The following is a 17,751-nucleotide window of genomic DNA, read 5'->3' on the forward strand; positions in this document are numbered from 1 at the left end:
TGGAATGTGTTCTGATGAACTCGTTGCACTTGTACCCCCTCGACATACATATCTCCGACAAACCTTCTTAGCAATAAGATCTCACCCCTTCACTGTTCACTTCGCTTAAATACTAGAAAGCTTTCTATTCTAATAGTTTCTTCCCTCGAACAGCTAGACTTTGGAATTCCCTTCCTGCTACCTGCTTCCCTGGCTGTACTGATATGCAGAAGTTTAAATGTAACATAAACCAACATCTTGTTAATCTTTCCTAGGCATGGTCCCAATTAGTAGCCCCTTACGTCCAAGTGGTGATATGCCTTAAGGGTGAACGTGAGTAAAAAGAAACAAAAAAGTAATATAAATAATCAGCCCTCATCTCAAAAATTCATTTTTTTTTTTGTTTTACTACACTCAGTCAACGCTTACCAGCATCCTCTTGCATAATTGAAGATAAGATGTTCTCACAGGGTGTCATCACACCTAAATCAATCATCCTGAAATACACAGAAGAAAAGGCTTTTACAATATCACAAAAATTTGGTAAACAGTTGCAGTATCTTTTAAATCTATATACCATGAAAATAGAATAAATAGTGGAAAAGCAAATCAACAAGCTAGTAAAAATAAGAATACAAACACATCATTAAAGCTGGACCAAAATATTTCAGTCAAATTTTCTTTTTATTTAACATCTCCTTCCCCTTGTCCAAACGTCAGATGTTTTCTGATATTACGCAACTTAACTCTCCAATTCTCTCAATTCAACAAGTCAGCAATTTCCAAATTCTACTCTGTGCAGTCTTGTCAACTCACTTGTCTCTAAGTTTTCTATAGTTGTCTAATCTTCCTGCAATTTAGGACATTCATGTTTCTGCAACAGTTTATCCAAGAGGATCAGTATCGCACATGACAATACCAGCATAACTGATTCATCTTTAGGAAAACCTCATCAGCATCAACGTTCTATTGAAATGAATGGCTCTCGTCTTGGGGAGGCTCCATATTTTAACAAGCTTCTGATCTGAAATGGAACATGTACATCAAATCTATTGCCAAAGTCACTGGGAAAAATATTGAGATCATTCTACTGCTCCAGTAGATATCTCACTGCCGATGCAATTCTCTACCTGTGTAAGAGCCAAGTACATCCTAAATGCTGTTGCCACACCTGAGCAGGAACTGCTAGAAGCACGTCATTCTGCCTTAACAGAGTTCAAAATAGATCTCATAGTCTAGTAGGGGATGCCCTTTTCTCTTCCCTACAACCTCTTTCCCACAAAAGAGACATTGCAAGCATGTCTCTGCTCTATCATTATTTTCATGGTAAGTGCTCATCTGAGCTCTAATCTATGGTCCCCCTTGCCAAACTTTCACGAAAACACCTGTCTAGCTAAGACCACTATCAATAATTTCCCCCACTCTTTATCTGTGGCTAAATCTAAATGTAGATTCCATGAACAAAGTTTTTATCTTAGAACTGCACGCATGTAGAACTCTCTTCCATTTTTCTGTTTTCCAGCTGACTACAATATAGTAGTCTTCAAGTCTAACGTAAACAAGTTCTTGATGAGTCATCCCCTCAAGTAATTGAATTTACCAAATTTCTACTACTAACGATTACTACAATATTGTCCCATTGACTACCGTACTCATTAAACCTTATTCTCAAGTGGCCTCCAGGCCTTGATAATTGGTGACTCCTTTGTTAAAAAAAAAAAAATGCACATTAAGTGCAGCACTTTCAGCATATCATCTGACCCGATGAGTTGAGTTTCGTCAAATTTCATATTGCAGATTCATTTGATCATGGATCTGTCATTGTATTGAAGATGGGTTAAAGGTAACCAGAAAAAGAGTTCAGAATTCAATACCGCATATCAGTGTTATATTCTGGAGGTCTATGTAACTGCTACCAGAACAGACATCAGGATTTGTAAAGGTCATGTAAAAATGGGCAACTGTTCAGACCATGTCTGATGGCTTTAAAAGAATGGCCAGAAAGTGGATAAGATCTGACCCTAACTTCTGCACATGAGTGGAACGAGTTTCCTTAACTTCCCTGCAGAAGAGTGCGCAGCCTTAATATTGGTCAGAACGTAAGTCTGAGTTATCTCCAAGGGAGAAAGGAACGAAACATAAAAATGCTTAGGGATCAACAACAATGGCATTTTAAACAATCATAGAAAAGCAGGAAAAGAATAAACCCACCATGGTTCTACATTTTTTAAATGAGGATTATAATTCATATAATTCAACTCTATCCACATGGCACAGTGGATAGAGTACTTGGTAAAATTCAGTTATAAAAGAAGAAATATGGTTGGATTGCAGAAAAAAATAGATTGTGAATTTTATCACTCATTTCATGGGTGGAATTTTTTTGGTAGTAGGAGGAGGTCATCTGTATAATTTCATAAACACAGAAGAGATTTATTCAACTTATTTTTTCCAAATCACTGAGATAATCATAAGATAAAAATCTGAAGATTAAGATACAGTAAGTATAAAGTCTTTTCAGAACCACAGTTTCTACTGATGAGACGATCATTAAAGTGTCCCTATATATCATTGAACAGCGATAATACAATTGAACATTTATAACTTAAACTTATAAAAATATTCAGAGTAAAACAATATAAAAATAACAATGTTTGAATATGGAATAGTGTTGCCAGCTCTGGGGAGATGCTGCTTTGAGTACCCTATCTTGCTTTGACAGTTAAAACAGACTTTGAAACCTAGTAAGGGAAGCCCTCTTCGCCTCCCTGCAACATCTTCCTCAGAGATGTTGCGAGCATATCCCTGCTCTATCTTTGTTTTCATGGCAAGTGCTCGTCTGAGCTTCAATCTATAGCCATCCTCTGCAAAACTTTCACAACAAACACTCATCTAGCTACAACCACTATCAACAATTTCCCCCACTCTCTATTTGTGCCGAAATCTAAACAAATTCTATGAACATAGCTTCTTTTCAAGAATTGCCTTCTTGTGGAACTTTATTCCATTGGCCTGCTTTCAAGCTAACTACAACACGATAATCTTCAAGCCCAATGTAAACATGCTCGTTTTCAATTTTTAACCATTTTTAACCATCTTGTCGACAATAACCGAGTATTTTTTTTTATCTCCATGTCTAACACATATGGACTTGCCTACAAAGTGTGGAAACAGCATAGCTCACTTTTTTTTTCATGCTCAGAATTGCTAAAGCATAGAATAAACTCAGGTTATTGTCAGCTAATGGACTTCCTAACTTCCGGCGTGGCTGCTACCAGAAACGGTGAGAAGGCAAATCAGTTCCTTCACTTTTATTCTTCTTCATTATTTCTATTGTGAATTGATTTATTGCTCATTATTGCTTATGTACTACATACGTGCATATTTGATGAAGTATTGCGGAGCACTTACCGAGCGCTGTACACAAAGATTTCATTATTTTATAAAATGTGATAAAAAATCTGACTCACTTGAAGTTGTTACAACCAAGAACAACGGCAACAATATTTTTGCCAATATCATGAACGTCTCCTTTGACTGTTGCAATAACCATTTTTCCAACATAACTTCTCTCCTGAAAAACATTAGATTGTTCAGATGAAGAAACGTATCATTTATAATTTATAAGGCTAAAAGTCACTCAAGGATGAGGGTTAATGAGATGGACAGATTGGATTAGTTGAATGATGACACATATCATGAGAGGATTGAACAGTTTCAAATTCTCAGAAATTTACTCAGGTTATCAGACCGTTTGAAAAAAGCGATATGATGCAGTTATCCCAAAACTGTTATAACAATAACAATAACAATCAAGATGAAAACATTACAATTGAGTTCCTCTTCATAAGACATTCACAGCAAGAACTCATTTTCTTGACACCACTGCAAAAACTTACCTTTCTCCTTCCGTCATCTAACATCAAACGGAATTTTGATAAACAGTTTCTTTCTAAGAATTTGCTACCTGTGGAGCACATTACTATGTGACTACTTCTCTGCAGATTACAACACGGTCATCTTCAAATTTAATGTCAACAAATACTTGTCATAAACCATCCCTTTAAGAAATCAAACTTTGTTCATTCCATTCATCATTTCCAATCCTTCCATAATATTCTTCATCATTTGATTGATGATCGCTTCATCTCATTAACCCTCATCCTCGAGTAGCCTTTGGCCTTTATAAGAAGTAATTGATCTCACCTGTCTATCTCCATTTTCAGCATCTGTCTCTTTCTTGCTTTTCATAAAGGGCAGAAGATAGTTAACAGCCTTCTTCATCACCCTGGCTGACTTAATAACCTGTGGCAGAAACATTTTCCCTGATCCAAATAAGGAACCAACTTCATTCATACCCTGGAAAATAGAGTGGATTGAACAAGTTCTTCACAATTTAAAAAAAAAAAAAGAAAAGTTTACTCATTTTCATTCCAAACAAGGCATATTGCGATTTGGAGTGTAAGGAGTTATTATTTGGGATCGTTTATAACAGGGAAGTTGAGCAGAGAGATTTCTGTTCATTTCTTTCCTTGGACTGCTAGATTTTGGAATTCTCTCCTTGTTTCCTGCTTTATTGACCATACTAACCTGCAGAAGTTTAAATGTAAGTGAACAAACATCTTGCTGCTCAACTCCCCAGTCTACTGTTAGACACAATCCCAAGTAATAACCCCTTACATTCCAAGAGGCAATATGCCTTACTTTGACTTTAAAGAGTAAAAACATTTAAAGAAAATCATTAAAAAAAAATTAAATGAAAGACAAAGATAACATATTTTATCAACTTTACATTGGATCTTCGCCCAACGAACAAAAGAAAACATTAAAAAAGATGTTATTAAATATTCATATGTCTTGTCAGATAAGTTGTTATGTTAAAAGGGTACTTATGCAGAACAAGGACCGTCATACAGATTTTTTTTTATTTAAGTTTTTTTTTTAATATAGGAGAAATTCTGGACAAAACTATATCTTCTAAATGAATCTATTCATTTTTTTTTCATTTAAAATCATGTTTGTTTGCTTTTTTAATAAAAGAAAGTTTTATATGTTTTCTTTATACTTACTTTCATCAAAGGACCCTCAATTATTTTCAAAGGAGCAGAATACACGTTTGTACAATTATGAGCCTCCTCCATATCAGCTACGATATAGGTGTCAATACCCTACAAATAAAAAATTTTTTCAATAAAATACACACTTGTATATAACATATATAAATATAGTTTCATATTCATACACATTTAATAATAAAAAAAATAATAATCTAACAAATCGATATTTGATTCTAACTTGCCAGTCATTTACATACATTTTCAATCTATGTTCTTTATATAAAAAAAGGATATCCACTGTAAGGGTTCCTGCACATGGAATTTTTATGGAAAAAGTTGCGCAATCTCTAACCATATTTTTCCTGAATCAACATTGTTAAATACCAGTGGCAAGTGGAGGTTCAAGACGACTGAAAACAATGCCAAGATAAGCGGAGAGCACATACAGCAACTAGAATTCCCTAAATGGTCACTCATCTGGTACTAGCCAGGCTCAATGTTGATTAATTTTGGTGATCTGAGGAGAACCTGTGTGTCAATGTGATTGTGCCATATATAACATACATGAGAGTTTTCAATAACATATACTGTTTGAGATTTACTGTTTTTTACAAATAGAAAATTAAAAATGGCATCTAGAACTGCTCAATGCATAATTTTTGTTTTGTTTTGTTTGTTGCATAATTATTCAAGTCTATTTCTTTATTTAGATTCTGATGTTTACAGAATTAAAAATTAAACACTTATTAAATATACAATTAATTAGACTTTTTTAACTAATGCCTGCTTATAGAAAATAAAAATGGTCACACATAAATAATGTCCATTGGTGTAAATATTTTTCCAACATTTTCATATTCATACGCATTAAATAATGTAAATTCTTTTATGCACAAACAATTTTGAAAATGGTTTACACATTACAATGACATTCACTAAAATATTTACTAAATGACCCCCCCCCCGACAAAATTGTCTGTGAGATGGGTATATATGCTGATGACACCACGCTCTATAACAGACACGACAGGAAAACAAATGAATACATATCTAAAGAAATGGCAGAAACACTAGAGAATGACCTCCAATCTGTAGTGAATAGGGACATAAATGGATGATCACATTCAATGCTGTCAAGACTAGGCTTGTTTCCTTCAATAATTACAAGAAACCTTCTCAACCACCAATAGCAATGACCAAAGATTCTTTATCTGAAAGCACATCTTTTAAACGCCTCGGCCTAACGTTCACAGGAAACATGAGTTGGAATAATTACATTGAAAGCATTGCCAGGACCGCTGCGAAAAAGGTAGGTTCTCTCTACCGTGCTAGAAAGCTACTGACCCCTGAAAGTATCCTGTAAGGCCACCATTCGCCCATGTATAGAGTATTGTTGTCATATTTGGGCCGGTGCATCTGCTACTAGTCTCTCACTCCTAGACAAGGTTCAAAAGAGAGTCGCCAATCTGATAGGTCCTGAACTATCATCCAAGCTTCAGCCTCTGTCCCATCGACGCAATGTAGCATCCCTCTGCCTGTTCTACAAGTACTGTAACGGTGTATGTTCCGACGAGCTGCAAGCACTTGTACCCCCTCTACGTAAATACCCCCGACAAACCCGACAAGCAGTACAATCCCACCCCTTCACAGCAGAGATCCCTAGATGTAAGAGAGCTTTCTACTCCAGTAGTTTCTTTCCCAGAACCGCTAGACTTTGGAACTCCCTGCCAGGTTCCTGCTTCCCCAACTGTATGCAGAAGTTCAAGTGTAACGTGAACCAACATCTTGCTGCCTAGTACCCCTGTAGCCTGTGTCCCTAATAGTAGCTCCTACATCAAAGTGGCAATGTGCCTTGTTTGGGGTGAAAATGTAATAAAAATTTAAAAAAAAAAAAAATAGTTTCAGTTCATTTATTTTGTGTTAAATTTTGATATTAAATCATCATTTTTATACGTTCAATAGCTGCTGAGTAAACCATTTGTTTTCATCTTGTTCTTCTTTATGTTTTTCGATTCCTTTCTTTTGATTTCGTTTTTCATTAAATTTCTCAGTGCTTGTTCAGAAAATTAAAAAATTGAATTTCAGTTAAAAACAATGTTATCTATTTAATTGTCATGTCGAAATTAGTAACATACCCAAAAATTATGAAAAATGATAAATTAGAAAATTAATTATTAATGAAAATCGCTTTTGGAAATTAAATAGTAACATTGCTTATAGTTGAAATTCAATTTTTATTATTATTCTAAACAAGGACCCATTTCTCTATTACTAACCAATTTATCTATTTTTCCCTCAATCATGTGTGTTGCAACAGAATAAATAATAATTATGCTTCAGTTTGTTTTTTTTTTCACAAAATATTTTTAGATTGTTAGAATGAATGCATTTTTCGTTTGTGATCTAAACAGCACCAGTCGCTTACAAAATTAATACAAAGAAATTTCTACATTACTATACCTGCTCAGTTTCAGATGAACAATTATAGTTTAAAAAATATATATTAACCAATTTATTTCTTAAAATTACTTGTTTGTCACAGTAGTAGGCAAAATAAATTTATTTTTAATAACTCCTTACAATATTGCTTCAGTTAAATGATACAAGTATAATGTTGAAAATAGATTTGCTATGATGCAAGCAGCTAAAGGTATTTTGTGGCAAATTTATTATTATATATTGAACTCATTCAATTCATAAATGTTATGTGTCTTTCTTTAGAACTCATACAAAGAATACTGCCAGATAATATATATGCATATTTATATATGATATAATATACATATGTATATGACATTTTATTGCAGTTGCATGGGATTAGCAATCAAAATGAATCAATTGAAAGGTGAACATAATGAATTAACACACATTTTTACTTATGCACTAGTTCACACAGTTGTTTATTTTTAATAACAAATTATCTGTAACATAAGTATTTTTATTTAATTGTGGTTTAAATGGAGAAACAAGTATTTATTTTTATGTCTGCTTTTCATAAATATTTGTTTTTATTTAATTTTATTTGTTTTTTGTTTATAATTTGATATTTTTCCCATAAATTTTAGTTTTTATTATTTATATCACAAGAAGGAGGTAGATTTTAAATTCCCTAATTAATTTTAGAATTTAGTTATTGATGTTTTTGTTTTCTCATACGTTCTGACAGTGCAATACTCAGTATAATCATATGATTATTATATCTACACTTGAATTATTACTGTAGCCCCTATGTATATTTCCTCTTTCATACTAACATTATTATTTACTGTTTCTTTGTATATAACTGTTAACAATGCATTCATGAATGGATAATTATTATTCTAAAATTACATAAATTGTTATTAGTATCACCTAGTATTACTGTTAATATAATTATTTTTTGTACTTATTTATAATGTAGAACAATGAAATTGTCACCCTAGAAAATACATGATTCCATTTCCATTTGATGAAAACCATTTTTTTTTTGTTGCAGACTATTTACTAGTTGGCCAGTTGTGTACAAATCCCAAGAGCAATAGAAGCCTTTTATCATGTCTGAAAGCGACACAATGTCCGACGAGCGATATTGAAGATGTACTGCTGTACTACTCATGCTCTCTACTAATCCAAGTTATGAGAACAGGACCATTGCCAACACCCTCAAAACGCATTGCTGGATTTCCACGAGTAACACGCTAATGGTGTTTGGTGTGCTTTCAAGTGAGGGCCACATCATGCCACCTCACATCTTCAAATGTGAGGTGGCATGACGTGGCTTGAAAATCAACACCAAAGTGTACCTGGATGTGCTGAAGAGTGTTGTGATCTCCTGGTGCAATCAGGTGGCAGTTCTGGACCCATATCAAGGCGGTGATTGAGGCTGAAGGCGGCTACATTGAATAGATGTCAGCTCTACTACATAATCAAGGTACTTGAATTAATTTTTTCAATAAAATTTTTTTAAATAAATCTGAAGTGTTGTTTTTTTAGGACAACACCTTTATCGTTCCACTCTATATATAATTGATTTTCCATGCAACAAGCTTCATGCTATTCTTACTGATTCTTTTAGAAAAATATTTTTCTAAAAAAACTAAACTATCTTCTAAAGAACAATTTGTGTTTTTCCTTCATTATTTTAAAGTGAATTTAATTGGTATATATTTCGTTTTCTGCTGGTGTTGATATTATTTTACTCATTAGGATTTCTCCCACAGGTCATCATCAAAGATTGCTCACTGACAACAACCGATGGTATTCCCTGGAGTCTGAGTGACAACAACTAAAGTAACTCAAGGAGAGGATTTTGCTGCAGAATGCCAGATTCGTGGAAAATTTTTCTCAGTCAGTTGCGCACATTGCAGCGGAGTATAGTGGATTGGCTCAGAGGTAGTATTAAAGAAGGCATGACTGCATGGGGTTTCGGATTTACTGGGAGGTTTTTAAGGAGTTTAGGGTGAAGTGGGTTGAGAAGTGATCTGAGGAGGTACTTGAGAATGTAAGAATTAGTGAAGATGGCAATGTGGAGGTATGGTGATGTGATGGCAATGTGGAGGTATGGTGATGTGATGGCAATGTGGAGGTATGGTGATGTGATGGCAATGTGGAGGTATGGTGGGACAAAAGTATCATGACAGTCAAGCAATTGGAACTTAATTATCCAGATTTGGTAGTCATAGACAAAGTCTCAAAGAAGTGACAAATCAGACTATTCATTGCCTTGGGTCAAGAACATGATTGAGAAGGCAGTAAGGCATATGCATGGAGTTAAAACCTAACTAGTTCCAGAGGTTATCAGGTGCACTCAGTGTTTATCAAGTTGTCGGGAAGGATATTTGAAAAAGTAGGAATCCCTGATGTATTGAGCAATCTTCAGTCCTCTGTTATTGTTGGTACCACCATTATCTTTAGGAAAACTCAATCTTTGAAGCTTCTGGTGTGGAGCAGGGATTGAGAGAGACTCCCCTGAGAATAAATCCCATCTTTTTTCAGTTAGTTGTGACTAATTCAGAATTATTATTATTAGATGTTAGATTCACTGGACAACAATTTTACTAATGTTGTCTAGATTTCTACAACTGATTTAAGGTATTTTTGCTGAATCAGGAAATGGCATCCGTTTCTCTTCATCAGGTCAGATTTTTGTGCTAAATTGATTTGAAAAAAAAAAAAAAATCAGCTCTTGTAATAAAACTGATTAAATTTTTGTGGCATTATCAGCTGATTTTTGTCAATACATCGCATCCTAAATATATTTTTAAGAGAAAAAAAATCTTTTGGTACCAACATATATTGATTACCTGATAGAAACTTTGATTGCTGTAAACTGAATATTGCTAAAGGTAGGTATATGTAAATTGACTGTTGCTTCACCCTTGTTCAAACTTCAGGGCTTGAACTTTCGTTTCTTGAAGTCCTGAAATGCTAAGCAACAGGGAGGTCTCTCTTCAGATTCCAACAGTAGTCAGCCATCATGATTGTGTTCCAGCGCCACTGATACCAAGTCTCCATCTCTTTCAAATCCCGATTGAATCACTCTCCCTGCTCGTCACTCACTGAACCCAATTGAATCCACATGTAAAAATAGAGCATCTTGATGTTTATGTTGCAGCTCAGGTTTCTGAAAGAAGTCAGCATTCTGTTGACAAATTCTGCTTAATTTCTGGCGTTATTTTTATCGCCAAGAAAGTTCTTCACTACAGAACAAATGCCTTCCACACTTACAGTTCTACTTTGTTTATGGAGTTTTTGAACTCTGGATCTCTGATGAGCTGGTAGATCTAAAGACCGTCAAAGATACCAGCTTTCAACTTCTCCATCACCAATCCTGTAAAAGTCTGACACAATTAAGTGAAGCAGTCTCCATCCTTGTCTAAAACCTTGTTGAAATACTTGATTAAGCCAAGCTGGATGTGCAAGCAGTGGACAGAGTATTCTGTCTCTGTTCACCAGAGGGTTGTTGATGACATTCCATTGCAAGGAACTAATTCTTTCTGCACAGGTTAGTGCTTCTTTGTGTATGCTGAACACCAATTTTTGGAAGATTTTGAGGTTTTATGACTTCAATCCGATCCCTTTTCGACATAATCACCCAGAACTATTAGACCTAAATACTTCTTATTAAAATGATCATTTGCAATCAAAACCATTATTAGACATGGTATTTTACCCTCATCAACTTCTAAAATGCTCCACACATGCATACATGTTAACAAAAATGTAAAAAAAAAAAAAATGTCGCCATAGCTCAAAAACTTGATTGAGCAAAATCAATATGATTTTTGAATTCAGTGCATCCTCAATCAACTGAAAAAATTTGTTGTTGACCAATGTTGTTATATCTGCTGTATTTTCATATACATCGTGTTGATTAAACATGTTTATATTATTAACATTGGCAGCTAATCTAATCACATTGAAATATTTCTGTAATCAATAAAAACTCACCTTAACCAATGAATACTGAATTCGATCTTCTAAATCATATGAACGCCATTCTTCACTGAGTACCGATTTTGTACCTTTATTATGCAAATTCTGTAGAAAAGAAATCAAAAACAATGAGAATTTCTTTCTAAACAAAACATTAGTTGTAATGGAAATGACAAGATGCAAAGCATACAGGTTTCTTTTTGTTAGATAGAAACAGATTTACACCTAAGATTAAACGTTTTGTATTTGAACAGGAAGTTTTTGCCCTTTGTTGTTTTGCTTGATGGATGACCAAAATAAAAGTTTGGCAAACGGAGTTATGTCCCTTGCATTGAGTTAACAAACATTGGAATAACAAAATTGAATGGATATTTTGCTCAACAATTAGATCTTCATTGCAAAGTAAATTTTGACAAGATGAAAGGCACACAAATTTCTTTTTGTTAGTTTATCTCAGAAACATTACAAAAATCTCAGTGAGACATGTATACATAGAAAAGAATATTTTATATTTTATTTTATCATGATTAGCAACGTTTGATAAGAAAATCGTAATTAATAAAGTTGCCAAGAATAGTCATGTGTTACTTTTGTAGGTTATCCTGACATGTAACCCTCCTGAAATTCATACTAGTTAACATAATCTCTACCTACCAGCATAGGATCCCAATATATAACATCTGCACACACATAAAGTTGTCATATGTCACAAATAAAAAATAGTAAAACACGATGTGGTTAACAAAAATATATCATATATTAATAGTTTATCTGAAACAAAAAACAAAAAAAACTACAAAGACATAAAAAAGATATCCATAGATTAGACATAATTTCGAACATGGTTTCTCATTTTCTATTTGCATTTTTTTCTGTAAGGCAACATGGCCAAAGGCAGATCCTTACTATAGAATGGTCAACCAGCGGCTGAGAATGAATCATGGATTTTTTTCTCGACCGAGTGTTCATATGAGACTTGCTACCAGATCCTGAATTGATAACAAAATTTGAGGATTCTATTTATTACCAAAATGCTCTAACTCTGTTTACCAAGGGTAATAACTCCACCTATAATAATTTCTTTCAAAGGGAAATAACTCATGCTGTTCTTTACATTTTTTTACCAGAGAATGAAAGTGTCCTGAAATACCTCACATTCTGTATGAACTCAAAATCAAATTTTATTCAAATATGTATTATTAAAAAATAAAACGCCATCTTATTTACATTAATTTTTTTTTTAAGATTTTTCCTTTTCTTTTATATAAGTTTTTTTTTAATCATGTGAAAATAATGTAAGTATTGTCATCAAATTTTGTGTGTGTTCTCTTTCGTACCTGTGCATATAACAAGAGTTTCTCTGTTCCTTCAGGGTCTTTGTTAAACAAAATATTTTCACAAAGTTTCAACAACATTTGATCAATATTTGTATAAACTTGCAAGGCAGCTGCATTGACGATTCCCATGTCCATTCCAGCCTAGAAAAGCATTAAAAGAAACACATTTTAATATTTTCTATATATAACATTGTAGTTTCTGTTTGTTTGTTTGTTTAATTGTTCACAGACTCTCCAAGATCCATCATAACCAGATATATTCTAAAGCTACATTATCTAAAGTATTGAATATATTTTGTTTTTAATCAAAAGCGTTCTTCATTCATTTAGCCTGTTAATTTAGAATGGGTGTTTTATGCTAAATTGATGTTTGAATATGATTAAATTTCTGCTCATGTTTGCATTAAATCCAAACAAAAATAATCTCTAACTTTGTCTTTTTTTTTTTTTTCGAGGAACATAAATCTGTCTTTGATAAGTGGTTTGGTGAATTTCCACCATTCAATAAAACATATGTAAGACAAATTATACAACTAATAAAATAAAATGAGTGTGATATAAATACATGCTCTGAATGTGTAAATTCCTTATTATTGAACTTAATTGTGGCATTTTGGAAAATAATTTATTGTAAATATACATTAAAAGTATATAGTTCTTTAAATTAAACACACGCACATTTATATGTATGATGTATTTTTTTTTTTTTTTTGGTTAGGCCATAAATAGATTAATAAAACGGCAACTCTCCACACGAAACTTACATTCCACATTCATCTTATAATTTGGATTATTATAGAAGTCTTTTTTTTTTTAAATAGATTATTCACTCTTGTACACTCAAATCACGGATTCCTCATAGAATGTGCCTTGCATAAATACTTATATTATGTGCCATCAATATAAATTTTCCTATCACTTACAAACAAATCTAAGATAAACTGACTTTTATTGTGCTAGTTTAAGTACTTTTTTCTTTCCTTAATCCATTTTTCAGTTGTTATCAAAGTTTCTTATTTAAAATTCAAAATTACATTTCCTTTACTTACATTGATTTTGAAATATAAACACACACACACAATATTTTTCAAGTAAATATTAATAATTATTTTTAAACCTACAAACACTAGTGTTTATGCAATCATCAGTGAAGGAAATGATAATTACTGCTAGTTGGAAGATTTGAACCGAATCACAAAGTCATCTTTAGGTTTGTTTTTTTTACATAGGAAGCACCACTTATCAAGGATAAGGGTTATTGAGTGCACAGTTGTCAATGAGATAATATCATAGTAATCGCTAGTAGTGGAAATTTGGTAAATTGGATTACTTAAGGGGACAGTTCATCAAGAATTTGTTTCTGTTGGACTTGAAGACAACCAAATTGTAGTCAGCTGGAAAACAGGCAAACGGAAGACAATTTCCACAGGTGTGCAGTTCTAAGAAAGAAGCTTTGTTCATGGAATCTACGTTTAAGTTTAGGTACAGATAAAGAGTGGGGGAAATTATTGACAATGGTTTCAGCTAGACGAGTGTTTGGTGTGAGGGGACTACAGATTGGAACTTAGACGAGCACTTGCCATGAAAATAATGATAACGCAGAGACAGGCTTGCAGTTTCTCTTCTGTGGGAAATAGGTTGCAGGGAAGAGAAAAGGGCATCCCCCCCCTCCTACGAGGCTACAAAGTCTATTTTGAACTCTGTCAAGGCAGGCTAAGTCCTTTCTAGCAGCTCCTGTCCAGATGTGGAACAGTACTTCATCCTTGGACGTACCTGGTTTTTATATAGATAGAGAATTGTATCAGCAGTGAGATATTTAATGGAGCGGTAGAAGGATTCCACCATTTTTCCAGTGACCTTGGCAACAGATTTTATACGTGTTCCATTTCAGATCAGGAGTAAAGGTCAAGCCCAGAAGCTTGTCAAAACATGAAGCCGCCCCAAGACAAGAGCCATTCATTTCAATTCAGGCCAGATGAGGATCAGAGCGCCGATTATGTAAAGATAGAAGCTGTGTTTTACATATATTAAATGTAATCAGCCACCTCTTCTCCCACTGTACCACGAGCTCAAGATCAGAGGAGAGAGAATCAGAAAGAACTTGGTCATTTACAGCCTTTGATGTGTTATCATAGATGGTAATGTCATCAGCATAAATATCTACAAATAATCTTAGGATGTGATTTGGGAGATCATTGATGTAGATCAGGAAGAGAGTTGAGCTCAAGAGGGACCTTTGAGAGACTCCAGCATTAATACTGTGAGCTTCTGATTTCTGCCCATCAACCACTACTCTTATGAACCTATCAGAGAGAAATGATTTAATAATTGAGAAGATATTTCCAGCTATAGTTTAGCTGGAGATCTTGTGAAGTAGCCCTTTATGTTATACCCTATCAAAGGCCTTTGATATGTCAAGAGCAATTTTTTTTTTTTTTTTTTTTTTTTTTTTTTACAGTGATCACCACTTATCAAGGCCTGGAAGCCACTCAGGGATAAGGGTTATTGCAAGTACATTACGTTAGTGTGGAGATTTGATGAAGTGTTTACTTAAGGGGGCGGTTCATTAGGAATTTTTTAACGTTGGACTTGAAGACATACAAGTTGTAGTCCGGTGGGAAGCAGGCAGACGGAACAGAGTTCCACAGGCGTGCAGTTCTAAGAAAGAAGCTTTGTTCATGGAATCTATGTTTTGATTTAGGCACAGATATAAAGTAGGGGAAATTTTTCACAGTGGATTCAGCTAGACGGGTGTTTTTCGTGAAAGATTGGCAAGGGGGGATAAGAGATTGGAGTTCAGACGAGCACCTGCCATGGAAATAACGATAAAACAAGGATAGGCTCGCAACGTCTCTTCTGTAGGAGAGAGGTTGCAGGGTAGAGAAAAGGGCATCCCCCACTAAGCCACAAAGTCTATTTTGTACTCTGTCAAGGCAGGATAGGCTGTGTTTAGCAGCTCCTGCCCAGATATGGCAACAGTATTCCATCCTTGGACGTACTTGGCTTTTATATAGATAGAGAATTGCATCAGTAGTGAGATATCTTCTGGAGCGGTAGAAGGATCCCACCATCTTTCCAGCGACCTTGGCGACTTGATGTACGTGTTCCATTTCAGATCAGGAGTAAAGGTCAAATCCAGAAGCTTGTCAAAACACGGGGCCTCACCCAGACGAGAGCCATCCATCACAATTGATGCCAGATGGGGATCAGAGCGTTGATGATGTAAGGATAGGAGTTTGGTTTTGGATGCATTAAAGGTAACCAGCCACGTCTTCCCCCACTGAACCACGCGCTCAAGATCAGAGAAGAGAGAATCAGAGAGAACTTTGTCATTTACAGCCTTTGATGTGTTGCCGTAGATGGCCGTGTCATCAGCATAGATGTCAACGAATGATTTAAGTATGTGTTTAGGGAGGTCATTGATGTAGATCAGGAAGAGAGTTGGGCCCAGGATTGCCCCCTGAGGGACTCCAGCATTTATATTGCAGGCCTCCGATTTTTGTCCATCTACCACTACTCTTATGAGCCTATCGGAGAGAAATGATTTAATGATTGAGAAAACATTTCCAGTTATACCGTAGCTGGAGATCTTGTGAATTGCCCTAGAAAGGAAGCCTCTGTCGAGAGATTCACTAATCTTATGAGATATAACTGTTAGCACATCTGCTGTAGATCTAGTAAAATGGAAACCATATTACATGTCACTTTTTTTTGCTGAGGTGGTTGAGATTCCAGCAACTTACTCATGATACACAGGAGACTTATTGGTCTGTACTGAGAGGAAGATGAGCGATCACCTGAATTCTTATATACAGGGCATACTGATGAGGTTTTCTAGGATGTTGGGAAGCAATTCTCATTAAGACAACGCTTAAACAGCTTTGTAAGTATGGGAGCTAGTTCTGGTTGAAGGTTTTTTAACACTATAATTGGTTTTTGATTAGCTTGGCAACATCATGTACAGATATTTGTATGTTGCATAGCGGGTTTTCTGATACAGGAGGAAATACAGGGGGGTTGACGGCTTTGGTCACATAGGGTAGCATTAGCTGCAAAGTTCTTAGTAAAGAGTTTGGCTTTGTCTGATGCTGACAAGATTACCTCAGGTCCATTGATGACGGCTGGGATAGAGCAAACGCTTCTGTTCAGGACCCTGTTTAATATTTGCCAGAATTGGTATGAACCAAGCCGCTGCTCAGCTACTTTAGACTTAACAGACTGAGCATACAACTCTCTCATGTTTTTGATTACTCTTTTACAATAGTTGCTGGCAGTCCTGAATATAGCTTAAGTCTCAGTACATCTACTACGTTGGAAGCAATGGAAAAAGTGATTTCTGTGCGCAATGGCAGCAGCACATTCTGGAGAGAACCACAGCTGGCTGTTAGGTTTTTGCTTGAATTTTTTGGAGGGTATGAAACAGTCTATACCTACAATTAACCCTTCCATCAGGTCTGATATTATACTATACTATTAGTATTGTAATCTGTGCCTACCAAACACTGGCTGGTAATAATTAACTTATTAGTTTTGTGACCTGCACCCAGCTTATATTGGCTGGCGATAAATAACTTGCTAGTTTTGTGACCTGCGACACCAGACACTGGCTGGCGATAACTAACTTATTAGTATTGTGATCTGCATTCACCAGACACTGCCTGGCGATAACTTATCCATTTGATACAATTGTTTATTGGGCATTTTAGCATATTCCATTTTCATACTAAAAGGATCCTGTATAATAACGGCTGGTGCGATTTGGAATATCTCATTTTTATTTTAAGGGATATTTAGGATGACAACGTACATTTGATCCATTTACCCGATTTTTGGAATCAGCAGTTTTTCCATGTTATTTTTTTATGCATTTATTTTAATAGAAGATAATGTTTGGGAGGAAATTACACTATATGATACAGTTACTTGGTCTTTTGACTAAGATCAAAGTGTACTATCTGTGCTTA

General features: G+C 34.8%; 1 protein-coding gene across 1 annotated transcript in view; it reads right to left on the minus strand.

The window, feature by feature from the left end:
• The window catches only part of LOC145270423 (methionine synthase-like), a 164,358-nt gene that overhangs the window by 48,144 nt on the left and 98,463 nt on the right, over positions 1 to 17,751 (minus strand). The window contains exons 18-23 of the mRNA XM_080126066.1: positions 12,788 to 12,928; positions 11,466 to 11,555; positions 5,049 to 5,147; positions 4,186 to 4,338; positions 3,450 to 3,553; positions 409 to 476 (exon numbers count right to left, since the gene is read on the minus strand). Coding sequence (XP_079982192.1) covers positions 409 to 476; positions 3,450 to 3,553; positions 4,186 to 4,338; positions 5,049 to 5,147; positions 11,466 to 11,555; positions 12,788 to 12,928 — 655 coding nt within the window. The remainder of the gene's footprint in view (positions 1 to 408; positions 477 to 3,449; positions 3,554 to 4,185; positions 4,339 to 5,048; positions 5,148 to 11,465; positions 11,556 to 12,787; positions 12,929 to 17,751) is intronic.

Source organism: Euprymna scolopes, chromosome 4 (genome assembly GCF_053919585.1).
Source record: "Euprymna scolopes isolate OS-2025 chromosome 4, ASM5391958v1, whole genome shotgun sequence".
NCBI lineage: Eukaryota > Metazoa > Mollusca > Cephalopoda > Sepiida > Sepiolidae > Euprymna > Euprymna scolopes.